At 39.6% G+C, this 15,100-nt stretch overlaps 2 protein-coding genes across 3 annotated transcripts in view; one reads left to right on the top strand and one right to left on the bottom strand.

The window, feature by feature from the left end:
* Positions 1-5,932: 5,932 nt before the first annotated feature.
* LOC308684148 (sigma non-opioid intracellular receptor 1) lies at positions 5,933-10,118 on the bottom strand. 2 transcript variants are annotated; one of them, XM_081355254.1, is made up of 5 exons: positions 10,042-10,118; positions 9,800-9,883; positions 8,518-8,718; positions 6,732-6,824; positions 5,933-6,649 (listed from the first exon to the last, which is right to left on the bottom strand). In XM_081355254.1, exons 2-5 carry the CDS (start codon positions 9,861-9,863, stop codon positions 6,420-6,422), a joined length of 588 nt encoding a protein of 195 aa, XP_081211380.1. In that variant the 5' UTR covers positions 9,864-9,883; positions 10,042-10,118; the 3' UTR covers positions 5,933-6,419. The 2 variants fall into 2 exon arrangements, with proteins under 2 accessions (XP_081211380.1, XP_081211379.1); XM_081355253.1 differs by having other exon boundaries at positions 9,800-10,065.
* An 8-nt stretch (positions 10,119-10,126) lies between these two features.
* LOC308684147 (galactose-1-phosphate uridylyltransferase-like) overlaps positions 10,127-15,100 on the top strand; it is a 132,919-nt gene continuing 127,945 nt past the window's right edge. The window contains exons 1-2 of the mRNA XM_081355252.1: positions 10,127-10,557; positions 11,265-11,434. Coding sequence (XP_081211378.1) covers positions 10,521-10,557; positions 11,265-11,434 — 207 coding nt within the window. The 5' untranslated portion in view covers positions 10,127-10,520. The remainder of the gene's footprint in view (positions 10,558-11,264; positions 11,435-15,100) is intronic.

Below are 15,100 nucleotides of genomic sequence, written 5' to 3'. Positions count from 1 at the left end.
AATCAAATAAATGAAAATGAAGCCTGTGTTAGGCTCATCAAGATATTTTGCATTGTGACTTTATTTTTGTGATAATTAAGTTCACTTCCCCCACACAATCTCATTACCATAATGAAAATGTAATAATTGTTCTGCTTTTTGTTGATTTTAATTTAAAGCAACAATAGAAATATGTAAAAAAAGTAATGCTTCAAGTGCATGAAAAATAAAAATAAATATATATATGTATATATAATAATAATAATAAATATATATATATATATATATATATATATATATATATATTATATATATATAATTTTTTTAGTCTGAATCTTGTTCATTGTGTGGACAGTAATTTAGATTTATAAAAATAAAATAAAAATAAAAAACTCAATATAGATTGATTTTCTGTAATGTATCACAGTAATGAGAATCATCATTGAGAAAAAATAAAATTACAAATAAACTAAACTAAAAGTAAAACATACAGTAAGGATGTTAATGAGGATTTTGAGAGAATGAGCTTAAAGGTAGGGTATGGGATTTGCAAAACGGCCGGCAGATTTTGAAAATACACAACTCAAATGGTCCTACCTTCTTTCCTCCAACGCTGGCCCTGACTCCACCCATGAGTATGTGCACGAAGGGGTAACACGCGCTAGGGGGAGGGGGTGTGGTACGACCGTTTGATTGATGAACTTACTGTCCAATGATTCTAGGTGGTCTTGGAAAATGATTGGCTGGAGTTTTGCGAGTCCTGCCCGTTCCACAGATGATTAAATTGCTTAATTTTCATTTCAGTGCTTCTAACTCAGTGGCTGTAAGTGGGTTAGGAATAGGATTTCAAGTGATTTTGAAAAAAAAAATGGACAAAAAAGAGAATCACATACCCCACCTTTAACTGAAAAAAAAAATCTTAATAGTCCTGATAAATGTTCTTCAATCTTAAAGGGGGGGTGAAATGCTCATTTTCACTCAATCTCCTGTTAATCTTGAGTACCTATAGAGTAATATTGCATCCTTCATATCTCCAAAAAGTCTTTTGTTTTATTATATTTTTAATTGAAAGATAGGCTGTACCGAGTCTTTCCGGAAAAAAACGAGCGGCTGGGGGCGGGCCGTGTGGGCGAAGCTAAAGCTGTGCTAACGCGCCGAGCTAACAACACACAGAGACATTTGTTCAACAGTTTTACTCACCGTTCCAACGCACGACTGTGAACCTTTATCATTGATCCTGCTCGATCCTTAAGCATTAGACGATCTGGGCTTTGTTTATAAAACAATCATCGTCGAAATGCAGGGAACAACAGTCTTACACAACTCCGTTTATGCTCAGGAAAACAAACTCCATCCACGGGTTCCTTAACGCTGGGTTCTTTGGGAATCTGTGCAGGGTTGTCTTGCCCTGGCAACCAAAAACACACTTCTTTGGTGACATTGACTTCCCAAAAGCCGGGCAGGGCGCTTTGATGGCGAACTGCTTTCACTCTCTTGCTCTAGTCTACAAGTGCGCGCGTGCCCGCGATCTTACCGGAGAAGTGCCCTTAGGACCCATATAAGGAAATTCCACCCTCTCTTACGTCAGACAGAGCCATACTCGAAAAAAACTTTCCGAAACTTGTGACAAACCGGAAGGACAATTTTTGGAACAAAAATACTCCTTCAAACGTACAACTTAACTTTTGAAACTTTGACCATGTTTAGCATGGGAATCCAACTCTTTAACAGTTTAAAAAACTCAGTATGCATGAAACAGTAATTCACCCCCCCCCCTTTAATGCATTTTTTATTTTTTTTGTGTGGTAAACAAACGGAGCCCCTAAAGGGACATGGTAGTTGGAAAAAAATATCAAATGGGAGGAAAAATAATAAGTCAATGCTTTTGCATACGCTCGTAAAATGTTTTGCTTAGAGAGACTTTGTGTTCGCTTGCAAAACCTTTGCATTCCCTGAAAACTTTGCGTTCGCTCGTAAAATGTTTTGTGTTCCCCGAAAATCTTTGCGTTTGATTAGAAAATAGTTTGCATTGCCCAGAGAAAATTTGCGTTCGCTTGTAAAATGTTTTGAGCTCTTTGCGAGCAAACGCAACGTTTTTTCGGGGGAATTTGCGAGAGAATGTAAAAGCATTGATAAATTATGTTTCCTCCATCTCATATTTTTTTCCTTCACCACGTCCCTTTAGGGGCTCTGTAAGAGCAAATAAGATTAGGTTTGCCCTAATATAGTTTTAAACTGCCATACAATGAAATGGTTTGATAAGAATGAGCTTACTCTGCTAATAACAGCTGCAAGTTCCCTCATGTCACTGTTCATCCCACCGACGGCACTTATGGGCTTCAGCAAACGCTCCTGTTAGTCAAATATAACAAATATTAGATCTCAACAGAAACAGAATGTTCAAAACAAATAAATGTTTCATTTGAACAGAATGTTCAAAAAAAAATCTCAATTACTCCCAACAGAGCGTAAGTTGTATTCAACCTGGAATATTCCTTTAACTGAATGAGAAATACCTACCGAGAAATCTGTGTCATTAGCGGCACCTTTAACTGCATCTTGAATCAGATTCCTGTAATCAACCTGATGACCCTGATATGAGGGGGAGAAAATGATGGCAATTTTCATTTTTGTGACAAATGTTTGAATAAACATCCCACGGGTTCTCTAAACTTTGTTTTTTAAAGAAGAGAATGACCTTTCTCATGTGTGTTCCCTCTTCTGCTCCATTCCTGATGATAGGAGACACATTCAGACCAAATCCTGATGTCTCCACAGGTGTCAGGCTGTTACCTTCCTGGACAGATCAAGCAAAGATATATTTAACATTTACATGTTAATTACAAAATTTACATTTACACTTTAGGATAGAATATTTTCTTCAAACATAATTATTATGTATCAGATTCATATGGAAGCTTGTTTCCGCCACAGAGAAAAAAAAAAAAAAAGGTAATTGTGACTTTTTTTTCTAATTTTCAAAAATCTTTTCGCATTTCTGAGTTTAAATGTCACAGTTGCGAGAAAAGTCAAAATAAGATTTACTGAAAATGACCTTTTTTATTCCATGGCAGAAACAAGCTTCCATAGATGATGTTTGGAGACTCACCCTGGATTTACTGATGTCTCTCCCTGTTAGTTTAGATTCAGACCTTTTAACAGTGTTTCTGGACGGCGGTCGCTGGATGGAGTTGATTCTTGGGAGTGTCTGAATGGATGATGATGATGATGTCCTTTTTACATATGAACACACGGTCAATAAACAGAAAGTCTTTGAATATTCTTGTGCTAAAAGTACTGTACATACCTTCTTTTACCACAACTCTTGACAAGCCGATTCTCTCCTATAAAGAAAGAAGTAACACTGAATAATAGCTTTCATTAATGGTACAAATATTATTACACTATATATGTATATATATATATATATATATATATATATATATATATATATATAAAACAAATATATATAAAAAAAAAACATAAATATTGGTGACTTATTATGAAGTGTAAAAGAACAATACGAAGAGTAAACTCTTACCTTGTTCTGGCAGTTTCTTGGTTAGTTTGGGATATTTCTGAAACTTTATAAAATAATAACTCTCATACTCCATGAGAACCGTGTCCAGGTCAACATTATCACACACTTCAAAGCGGCATAAACCAAAACTGCTGTCTTTTTCTAAGGCCTTGGCTGAATCCATATACCTGTGTGAGAAATTCATTCAAATGTATGCGTGTCTTTCTCTCGTTTGAGACTAGTATGTGAATTTAAGAAGTGTTTAAAGGAAAATCTCACCCCTCCTCCAGTAAATGATGATAAATCAGAACCAGCAAATTTCTCCTGCGTGTTTCAGTTCTCAGCTCATCCTAAAAGAAGACCATGAGTTCATTACATTATATCAAGAAACTGTCAGGCCTGGTTTCACAGACAAGGCTTAGATTAAGCCAGGATTAGGACCTTTAAGTACATTTTATAAACATGCCTTAGAAAACACATTACTGGTGTTCATCTTGAGACAAAACAATGACTGACATATTTTAAGATATATCAGTGCAAGTTGCTGTCAGTTAAAACAGCTCAAACATGCAGTTTAGTCTGGGACTAGAGCCGTGTCACGACTTTACTATGATAACGTTTTTATTTGAATTGCTACATTTTGGCTGCAACATTTCATTTTAGAGTTAAATATTTTCACAAACTACACCATAGATAGACTGTGTTTATCCGGAAGATGGCGCCAAATCTTACATTAAGGCAAGTGCGACGAGCAGCCTGACGGGTTGCTATAGCAACACGCGACCCACAATGGACGTAAACCACAGACTGTAAGCTGTAAACACGCTTATTTACTAGGGAACTAAACTAACAAGCCCTCTAATAATGGCGAACAAATGTGGTCTAAAAGGCTATTTGAAATTACATTCGGTTTGATTCGTACCTCCATTTATTTGTGTTTATATACTCGTTTCTTTATACGCATTCATTCCAATATTTCAGCAGATTTACTGTGCCTCAACAAGGTACACTTCGTAAAATTAAAGTTTAATAGAGAAAACAACATGAGCACTTACCGCCTCTCTGGCCTGGTTAGCAGTCCTAATGGCTTGATAAGAGAGATCCATCGTGATATAAACACACAGGCACTCATGACATGAGCCAACAGCGACCTAGAGTCAATGAGCTGGAGTCGTGTGTGTGTGTGTGTGTGTGTGTGACCCGGCACAGACACACACACAAACGTTACTGTTGTTATGCAAAAATACTTTTGAATTAAAACAATTTCACATCTGCCTACACTCCATAAACCATAATGACAAAGCAAAAAAAAAAAAAAAAAAAAGATTTGGGACAACTTCACAAGTGTACTAATAATAAATAAATTAAATAACTACATTGCATTAGTATTCATACCATAGACGGATTCATACCCTTCTTTGGGACACTTGAAATTTAGCCCAGGAGCATTCCAGTTTCACTAGTAGATGTTACTACACTTCGAGTGGAGCTGACCTGTGGCAAACTCAATTGAATGAGTATGATTTTCCAAATCATATTAAAATAAAACTATTGCAAGGCACACACCTCTCAATAAACACCTCTGAAAATGCATATCAGAGCAAACACCAAGCCAAGAGGTCAAAAGAACAGAAAATAAATAGAAATTCTGCTGTATTGAAGGTTCACAGAAGCATAAGTGGCCTCCATAAGAAGTATGAAATAACCCAGGCTCTTTCTAGAGTTGAACAGAACTTATGGACAACTCTGTGAATGTCCCTGAGTGACCCAGCCAGAGCCTGTGCTTGAACCCAATCGAACATCTCTGGAGAAACCGGAAAATATCTGTCCATGATGGTCCCCATCCAACCTGACAGAGCCTGAGAGGATCTGAGGAGAAGAATGGCAGAAAATCGCCAAATGCAGATGTGCAAAGCTTGTCACATCATACACAAAAAGCTGTAAAGGTGCTTCAACTAAGTACAGACTTAAGGGTTTGAATACTTATGCAATGTACTTATTCCAGTTCTTCCTTTTAAATAAATTTGCGAAGTTGTCACAATTTTTTTTTTTTTTTTTTTTTGCTGTGTCATTATGATGTATGGAGTGTAGATTGATGTAAAAAAAATGCAAAATAATAAGTAGTTGAACATAAGGCAGCAACATGAAAAGTGAAAAATGAAAGGGTATGAATACTTTCGCAAGGCACTGTTCCCCTCAAACTCTTATTTTTAAACATAAATAGGCCTATCTATTTTGGTTAATTATTTGTTTGTACAGTATGGAAAATAAAACTTTCTCATATGAAAAAGTAATTCCTCATTCCTTTTAACATAAAAGCTGTTTTAGTGAAATATATGGATGTTGTCATTTTTTTTTTTTGTAATATCACATTCCATATTTGACACAAAACAGAACAAAAAAAAGTGAATAAATAAATGAAATAGACTTATTCAACGATATTAATTGATGGTTTTATTCTGGAGCGACTGCAGGCTGAACATCAGTTTTAAACTGTAAATGTATCTTATGAAAAAAAAAGCAGCGATTAATATTCACAGTATATTAAAGGTGCAAAGAGTGTGATTTCGAAATACAGAAAACTATCATTTAAATTTTTAATCATACCTCGTTATTATAATCGTTTCTGGACAGTATTTAGCTGCTAAAACATCTTGCCATGTTCAAACACAGACACTGGACCCCCCCCACACACACACACGCTTTTTTTTTTTGTGTCCAACAAAATGTTTTGGAAAAGACATTTGATAAACTCTTTATACAGTATGGAGAATAAAAACTTTCATAATTGGAAAATAATTACATTAAGTGCTTTCTTTCCATACATCCGATTCAACACGTCGTCGGTTCTGACCTGACGCTGCGATCGATTATCCGAATAACGAAGGGACGGGACGTACTGTACAGCGCAGTGTGGTTTTCAAAGGACGCTGGCCTCGGTTAGGAAAGTGCTGGCCTCCAGGATCATACCCTTCACGTAAACACGAACTGTATAAAATAGTGTCAGAAAGTCCTGTGTGCTGAAGACGGTGTCGGCCAAAGCGAATCCCAGCGTGGAGGGGATGAACCCGCGACCGTACTCCACCATCCACGTCCCAGCGCTCCACTGCACCGAGGTCGCCTCTCCCACCGCGTGCACTATAGTGTCACCTGCCAGGACAAACCACATGAAGCTTTATGGGTAAATCACTGTTAGCTCAGAGCATGTGCTGAGGACGTATGGCTCTTATACCTGGATAGTAAGTCTCGCTTTTCGTCGTTCCTTCTTTCCATTGCCTGAAATTTCCAGATATGACCGTGTCTGATATTTCTGCCCAGTAACGACCTGAAGGAGATACACAGTGAGGGAACATTCAAGAAATCCTAATGTGGCAAAACATCTGCTGTGCTGTCAATGAGAAAAAGTAACTGTAAAGATATTGTTGTAAATGTAAAGGCCCACTGAAGTGCTTTGTTTGATGCGCTGACGTCATTTCCACTGAAACAGGAAGCTAAGGGGGGACCAGAGCCATATAGATAGAGAGTTGCGACAACTCCATTGACAACAATGGAACGCTTTTTTTACAGCAATGGCGGCTCGTAGAGCCTCTCAATAGTTCCCGGAAGTAACAACAGCGCGGTAGAACAGACCGTTTGTGATGTACTTTTAAAAGGTAAGACGTTTAAAGAATAAGATTGTACATTATCAGTACATCTGAATCAAATAAACTTGTGTTTTAAAGCATGCTAGTTGATTCCGAAGCACTTCCTGGAACTATCTGAGGTCTACGCGAATCACGTGACAACGAAGCATTTTGAACTTCCGTTGTCGCAACTCTCTCTCTCTATGGCTCTGGGGGGGACATACTGAATGGCTCCTCCCCCTTTTAAAATAGCCAATAGCGCTTAGTTTACCTCACAGACTGCAAGTCGTACTTGACGGCACCATGAAAGTGAATACGAGCGCTGATGATACGTTGGATTTAATAGTAGAGGTGCAAATAAATTCTAGCCAATTCATTCTTAACCAACGTACAGTTGGAAAATGAAATAAAACTCGAACGTTTGAGCAACTGAACACACATTTCCAACCCATACTGCTCCGTGACGTGTCAACGGTCACTTTGGCCTGGGGCACGTTCAAGTTCAAAACGGTGCGCAGCATTTTGCTACGGTTTCCGGGTTGAACGTCATGTTTCCTGGAAACGGTGTGCAACGGGGTTTGAGATACGTTTTCTCTTGTTTGGTGGGTGTGTCAGAACTGCAGTCCAATCAGCAGCAACATGTACATATAAAGCACGCGCTATTAAAGTGAACTCGCACAATGGGTTCAAGGAAAGTAATTTACAAATGTGTTCGATGCAGCTCGGTATACGCAACAACTGAGGATATTAGAAGACATGTTTATCGTAAGTTTTACTGTAAAAATATAGAATATCAACATAATGATGTAGTTGTTTATATTTTTTAGCTTCATTGCAAGTGTATGACATTTGGTATAGAAATAAACTGGTAATTAAGTGCTTTTCCTAAAAATAACAAAGAACACAAAGAATGGCCTTCTCAGCTGCCGTAGTTGCAACTATTGCGTCATCAGAACAGTGCGTTCAAAGCATCACCGTTTCTGTTTAAAAAATGTTGTGCAACGTTTAGTCGGAGCTGAACGCAGCCCTGGCTTTATTTATAGCATAGGAGGCGGAGCTTTAGATTCTGGAGAGCATTTGATTGTACAGAAGATGTGATAAGAAGCTGGTAATGTCATAAAAAGCCGTCATCCATTTTAGTGGAAGTGAAAGACTGTGAGTTTTGAATGCTTATATCTCCTAAATGCGAATTTAGTCATTGATTTGGAACACACCAGCTTATCCATAACCTTAAGGCTAACATATTCACACTAAGAGCTAAAAAAACGTACATTTTAATTTCAGGGGGCCTTTAAAGGTAATCCGTTTCTTGAAAAAAGTAATCCGATTACATAACTCTCGCTACTTTCAATGTGTTACCCCCAACACTGGGGGGGTACCTGAATCTGAACGTACCTGAATGTCCACCCGTGTCCACTGCCGTCCCGAAGAGCAGCACGTACTCTGTGAGAGAGGCGTGCAGGAGACACATGGAGCCCATCCACCCGCCGGCGTTCACGAACACCCACTGCAGGTCCTCGTCCGGCAGGATGTGGCCCGGATACCTCTTACGCAGCTCCACCACCACCTTGGAGAAGGCCTGTTCGTGATCCTGGCCTACGGCACACAAACAAAACTTTAGGCAGCTTTTTCTATTAAACATCTATCAGGCAAGTTAAAGTCACCATTTTTTTATTATACATTTTATAATAAAATGTATGTATAAAGATTTATTATAAATAATTTTTTTCATGCACATAATTTTTTTTCTTACATTCATGACATGTACTTTGTAATCTTTATTCAAACTAACTTCCCAATCACTCTTGCAGCATCTCTTCTCTACTCTGATGATGCGTTAACTGGCTAGAGGGCGGAGCAACCTGTCACTCACATGAGATCCACCAATAGCAAACCACAACCATCCAATCAATTCCCCACAGACAAAATCAGGTCCCGTCCTACATTTGTTCTTGTTTGAGAAGCCTTTTCACTCGGATATACGTCACAATAGGTAACACAACTTCCGTTTCATGCCGACTTTAAAGGAAGTGTCAGGAAGATAATACACACATTGCCATTATAAAAAGAAATTGAAACGGTTGTAATATCAGTCTTAAAAGGTCAGTCCATTATGATATTTAACTTTGCTTACCAAGGGGAAAATAATATTTAAAGCAGCTGAATACAACTTTGTGTTACTTGTGCAACACAGGGCTTCAAAGTTGCATGTTGTATTAATATTTTGCTCTCTGTATTGGTAATATAAGTAAATGGGTCATTGGCAAATAAAGTTTCAAAAAAGGTCAAACAAAACAGTAAATAATATGTATTATTTAAATGTGCTAAAAATGTATTCAAACTAAATAGGTTTTACAGAATAAAGTGATATATGTCATTAATTTATCCAATTATTTAAAAAGGAAATACTGCACTTGGACACAAAAATATGCACGTCATGGCATTGACCCATATATATATATATATATATATATATATATATATATATATATATATATATTAGTCCGTGCAACAAGGCTTCAAAGTTGTATTTTGCTTTTGGTAATATAAGTAAATATAAATATAAACAAGCTATGTATTACATCATTCGCAATAATACTATTGCTACAGAGAACACTTATAGCAGGATCCTAGCAACAGATGTAACTTCAGAAACGGGTTAATCGTGTTCACTCACCTGCATACTGTTTGGCTAACTTGGCAACATCTTCTTTAGTAAAGACATATTGTTTACTTGCCATCCAGTATCTTATAAACTGCACTGTCAACACCAAAACACCAAGAACCACCACCATCTTTAGCATATTTCTTATTAAAGACATCGTTGCACGACCACAAATGAGTGTTTAAAAGTAAAAAGCTATCTGAGGTTTCAAAAGACATTAAACAGACTTCATTCAGACACACAGCATGGCTCACATGAAAGCTGACGGTCGCTGACGTGAGGTCACGTAACATCTGGGACAACCAATCAGCTGCCACAAACAGCTAGTTCTAATCCAATGAAATCGCACAGGGCTTAACATGGAAGAAGGCGGCGTGAAGGTGCATCATTATTATCAATATGCCACCAAAATACGCACATTACACCAGCTCCCTTTATTGATACAGTGAAACATATCGAATAAATCAACTTAGTTATGTATTTTGTATTATTTACGCTCTCGAGAAACCTTTAAGCGAGGAAACACTGTTCTAATTATACATCTTTAAGTGACATACTGCGTTTTATGTGCGCAGCCTTGTTCACTTCAGGATACTTAGGAGGAAGATCAAATGAAAACTTGAAACTCTAGCAAGAAACAATCAATGAATTCATGTTTAAAACCCACCACGGTTGATCGGATAGATTGCGTATCCACAGGATACTTTTATTAACGTATAACAGTAACAGTAAGATGGACAGTATTAGTAAACCCATGTTTGACCCTAAAGGTAAGGAATGATTTAACATATTGTCACATATGCATATTTAATTTCTGACCTTTGCATGATTCACAGACACATTTTAGATGACTTTTTTTAATTTATTTTGTTTCATACACCTGTCTTTTGGATTCACTGAAATGAAATCGTACATTCGCTAGACGAGTCACGTGATGGCTGGCTGTGAATCTGGTCATGTGATTTTAGCGGTGGACGTCTGAATCATTTTATAGAATCGATTCACTCGGACAGTTCAATGAACCGTTCTGAAACTAATTCACCTATTGGGCTTCAATCCATAAGTGTGCGCGGAATTATACCAATCATTTTACATTTTAGTTAAATTCTACTGTTTGTCACAGTGTTTTAAACTACGTTGTATTGCTGTGAAACGGATGATGTTTATGCTTTACTATCACTGTCAAATTGTCCTCTCAAGGTGATAACACTGAAGTAGTTCCAGCGAATCACCAAAAATAACAAGTTCAAAAAACTATTTTAACATACTAAGTGGCAAAGTCTGTTACATTACAAGTTAAATCAATCACACACACACAAAAAAACAAAAAAAAACAGCCGTAAATAATGCACAAGTAAGGATAATTCAATACATATTTTCTAGAATAACATTTCAAATAAGTTATGTGAGGTATAAATTTACTTTTGGTGAGTTGACCTTAACTCAAATTATTTTTGAATCTTGATGTTTGTTTCAGAGCACCAGCATTTAAGGTACAATCCTCTGCGGGACTCATGGGTTCTGGTCTCGGCCCATCGGATGAAGCGTCCGTGGAAAGGACAGGTGGAGAATCCGCCAGAGGACAACATCCCTCGACATGACCCCAACAACCCTCTCTGTCCTGGCAGTGTAAGAGCTAATGGAGAGGTGAGCAACTCACTGTCTTCCATGGTCTAGTTTCATCCCATTTCTTCAGCTGATAGTGATTTTTTTATGTTACACTTTTGTATTTCTTATTTCAGAGTTTTCTTAAAGGGATAGTTCACCCAAAAATGTCAATTCTGTCATGTATTACTCACCCGCAAGTTGTTCCAAACCCGTAAGACTTTCGTTCATCTTTGGAACACAAATAAAAATCTTTTGGATGAAATCTGAGAGATTTCTGTCCCTCCACTGACACAACTACCACTTTCACGCTTCAAAAAGTTCATGAACAGATTGTTAAACTAATCCATATGAATTGAGCAGTTTAGTCCAAATTTTCTGAAGAGTAACGATTGCTTTATATGATAAACAGATTGAATTTAGTTTGAGCTTCTGCAAGAACCAGTGAAGTTCATTCTCGTGTTACGCAGCACGTTTGAGCTTCAGCAAGAGCCAATGAGGTTTGTTCTCGTGTTACGCATCACGTTTGAGCTTCAGCAAGAGCCAATGAGGTTCATTCTCATGTTACGCAACACGTTTGAGCTTCAGCAAGAGCCAATGAGGTTTGTTCTCGTGTTACGCATCACGTTTGAGCTTCAGCAAGAGCCAATGAGGTTCATTCTCATGTTACGCAACACGTTTGAGCTTCAGCAAGAGCCAATGAGGTTTGTTCTCGTGTTACGCATCACGTTTGAGCTTCAGCAAGAGCCAATGAGGTTCATTCTCATGTTACGCAGCACGTTTGAGCTTCAGCAAGAGCCAATGAGGTTCATTCTCATGTTACGCAACACGTTTGAGCTTCAGCAAGAGCCAATGAGGTTCGTTCTCGTGTTACGCATCACGTTTGAGCTTCAGCAAGAGCCAATGAGGTTCATTCTCGTGTTACGCATCACGTTTAAGCTTCAGCAAGAACCAATGAGGTTCATTCTCATGTTACGCAGCACGTTTGAGCTTCAGCAAGAACCAATGAGGTTCAGTCTCGTGTTACGCAGCACGTTTGAGCTTCAGCAAGAGCCAATGAGGTTCATTCTCATGTTACGCATCACGTTTGAGCTTCAGCAAGAACCAGTGAGATTCATTCTCGTGTTACGCAGCACGTTTAAGCTTCAGCAAGAACCAATGAGGTTCATTCTCATGTTACGCAGCACGTTTGAGCTTCAGCAAGAACCAATGAGGTTCAGTCTCGTGTTACGCAGCACGTTTGAGCTTCAGCAAGAGCCAATGAGGTTCATTCTCATGTTACGCATCACGTTTGAGCTTCAGCAAGAGCCAATGAGGTTTGTTTTCGTGTTACGCATCACGTTTAAGCTTCAGCAAGAGCCAATGAGGTTCATTCTCATGTTACGCAGCACGTTTGAGCTTCAGCAAGAACCAGTGAGGTTCATTCTCGTGTTACGCAGCACGTTTGAGCTTCAGCAAGAGCCAATGAGGTTCATTCTCATGTTACGCATCACGTTTGAGCTTCAGCAAGAGCCAATGAGGTTTGTTCTCGTGTTACGCAGCACGTTTGAGCTTCAGCAAGAGCCAATGAGGTTCGTTCTCGTGTTACGCAGCACGTTTGAGCTTCAGCAAGAGCCAATGAGGTTCATTCTCATGTTACGCAGCACGTTTGAGCTTCAGCAAGAGCCAATGAGGTTTGTTCTCGTGTTACGCAGCACGTTTGAGCTTCAGCAAGAGCCAATGAGGTTCATTCTCATGTTACGCAGCACGTTTGAGCTTCAGCAAGAGCCAATGAGGTTTGTTCTCGTGTTACGCATCACGTTTGACCTTCAGCAAGAGCCAATGAGGTTCATTCTCGTGTTACGCAGCACGTTTGAGCTTCAGCAAGAGCCAATGAGGTTTGTTCTCGTGTTACGCATCACGTTTGAGCTTCAGCAAGAGCCAATGAGGTTTGTTCTCGTGTTACACAGCACGTTTGAGCTTCTGCAAGAACCAATGTGTTTCATTCTCGTGTCACGCATCACGTTTAAGCTTCAGCAAGAACCAATGAGGTTCATTCTCGTGTAACGCATCACGTTTGAGCTTCTGCAAGAACCAGTGAGGTTCATTCTCGTGTTACGCAGCACGTTTGAGCTTCTGCAAGAACCAATGAGGTTCGTTCTCGTGTTACGCAGCACGTTTGAGCTTCAGCAAGAGCCAATGAGGTTCATTCTCGTGTTACGCAGCACGTTTGAGCTTCAGCAAGAACCAATGAGGTTCGTTCTCGTGTTACGCAGCACGTTTGAGCTTCAGCAAGAACCAATGAGGTTCAGTCTGGTGTTACGCAACACGTTTGAGCTTCAGCAAGAACCAGTGAGGTTCAGTCTCGTGTTACGCAGCACGTTTGAGCTTCAGCAAGAACCAGTGAGGTTCAGTCTCGTGTTACGCAGCACGTTTGAGCTTCAGCAAGAACCAATGAGGTTCATTCTCGTGTTACGCAGCACGTTTGAGCTTCAGCAAGAACCAGTGAGGTTCATTCTCGTGTTACGCAGCACGTTTGAGCTTCAGCAAGAACCAATGAGGTTCAGTCTCGTGTTACGCAGCACGTTTGAGCTTCAGCAAGAACCAGTGACGTTCATTCTCGTGTTACGCTGCAGGTTTGAGCTTCAGCAAGAACCAGTGAGGTTCATTCTCGTGTTACGCAGCACGTTTGAGCTTCAGCAAGAACCAATGAGGTTCAGTCTCGTATTACGCAGCACGTTTGAGCTTCAGCAAGAACCAATGAGGTTCATTCTCGTGTTACGCAGCACGTTTGAGCTTCAGCAAGAACCAGTGAGGTTCATTCTCGTGTTACGCAGCACGTTTGAGCTTCCGCAAGAGCCAATGAGGTTCATTCTCGAGTTACGCAGCACGTTTGAGCTTCCGCAAGAACCAATGAGGTTCGTTCTCGTGTTACGCAGCACGTTTGAGCTTCAGCAAGAACCAGTGAGGTTCATTCTCGTGTTACGCAGCACGTTTGAGCTTCAGCAAGAACCAGTGAGGTTCATTCTCGTGTTACGCAGCACGTTTGAGCTTCAGCAAGAACCAGTGAGGTTCATTCTCGTGTTACGCAGCACGTTTGAGCTTCAGCAAGAACCAATGAGGTTCAGTCTCGTGTTACGCAGCACGTTTGAGCTTCAGCAAGAACCAATGAGGTTCATTCTCGAGTTACGCAGCACGTTTGAGCTTCTGTGAGAACCAATGAGGTTCGTTCTCGTGTTACGCAACACGTTTGAGCTTCAGCAAGAACCAGTGAGGTTCATTTTCGTGTTACGCAGCACGTTTGAGCTTCAGCAAGAACCAGTGAGGTTCATTCTCGTGTTACGCAGCACGTTTGAGCTTCAGCAAGAACCAATGAGGTTCAGTCTCGTGTTACGCAGCACGTTTGAGCTTCAGCAAGAACCAATGAGGTTCATTCTCGAGTTACGCAACACGTTTGAGCTTCAGCAAGAACCAATGAGGTTCATTCTCGAGTTACGCAACACGTTTGAGCTTCAGCAAGAACCAGTGAGGTTCATTCTCGTGTTACGCAGCACGTTTGAGCTTCAGCAAGAACCAATGAGGTTCATTCTCGAGTTACGCAACACGTTTGAGCTTCAGCAAGAACCAATGAGGTTCATTCTCGTGTTACGCAGCACGTTTGAGCTTCAGCAAGAGCCAATGAGGTTCATTCTCGAGTTACGCAGCACGTTTGAGCTTCAGCAAGAACCA

The sequence above is a fragment of the Scardinius erythrophthalmus genome (assembly GCF_964197995.2).
Source record: "Scardinius erythrophthalmus genome assembly, chromosome: 23".
In the NCBI taxonomy this organism is placed as follows: Eukaryota; Metazoa; Chordata; class Actinopteri; order Cypriniformes; family Leuciscidae; genus Scardinius; species Scardinius erythrophthalmus.
Note: the sequence above shows the minus strand (reverse complement) of the source record. Positions and strands in the feature narration are given on the sequence as shown.

What these genes read in the sequence shown, in the direction of transcription:
- LOC308684148 (XM_081355253.1), bottom strand. Translation starts at nt 9,944, where the DNA reads ATGTCTTTAATAAGAAATATGCTAAAGATGGTGGTGGTTCTTGGTGTT. An exon ending in GTTAGCCAAACAGTATGCAG is followed by an intron (nt 8,719 to 9,799) that starts GTGAGTGAACAC and finishes TGTGTGCCGTAG; the next exon opens with GCCAGGATCACGAACAGGCC. An exon ending in GGACACGGGTGGACATTCAG is followed by an intron (nt 6,825 to 8,517) that starts GTACGTTCAGAT and finishes TATCTCCTTCAG; the next exon opens with GTCGTTACTGGGCAGAAATA.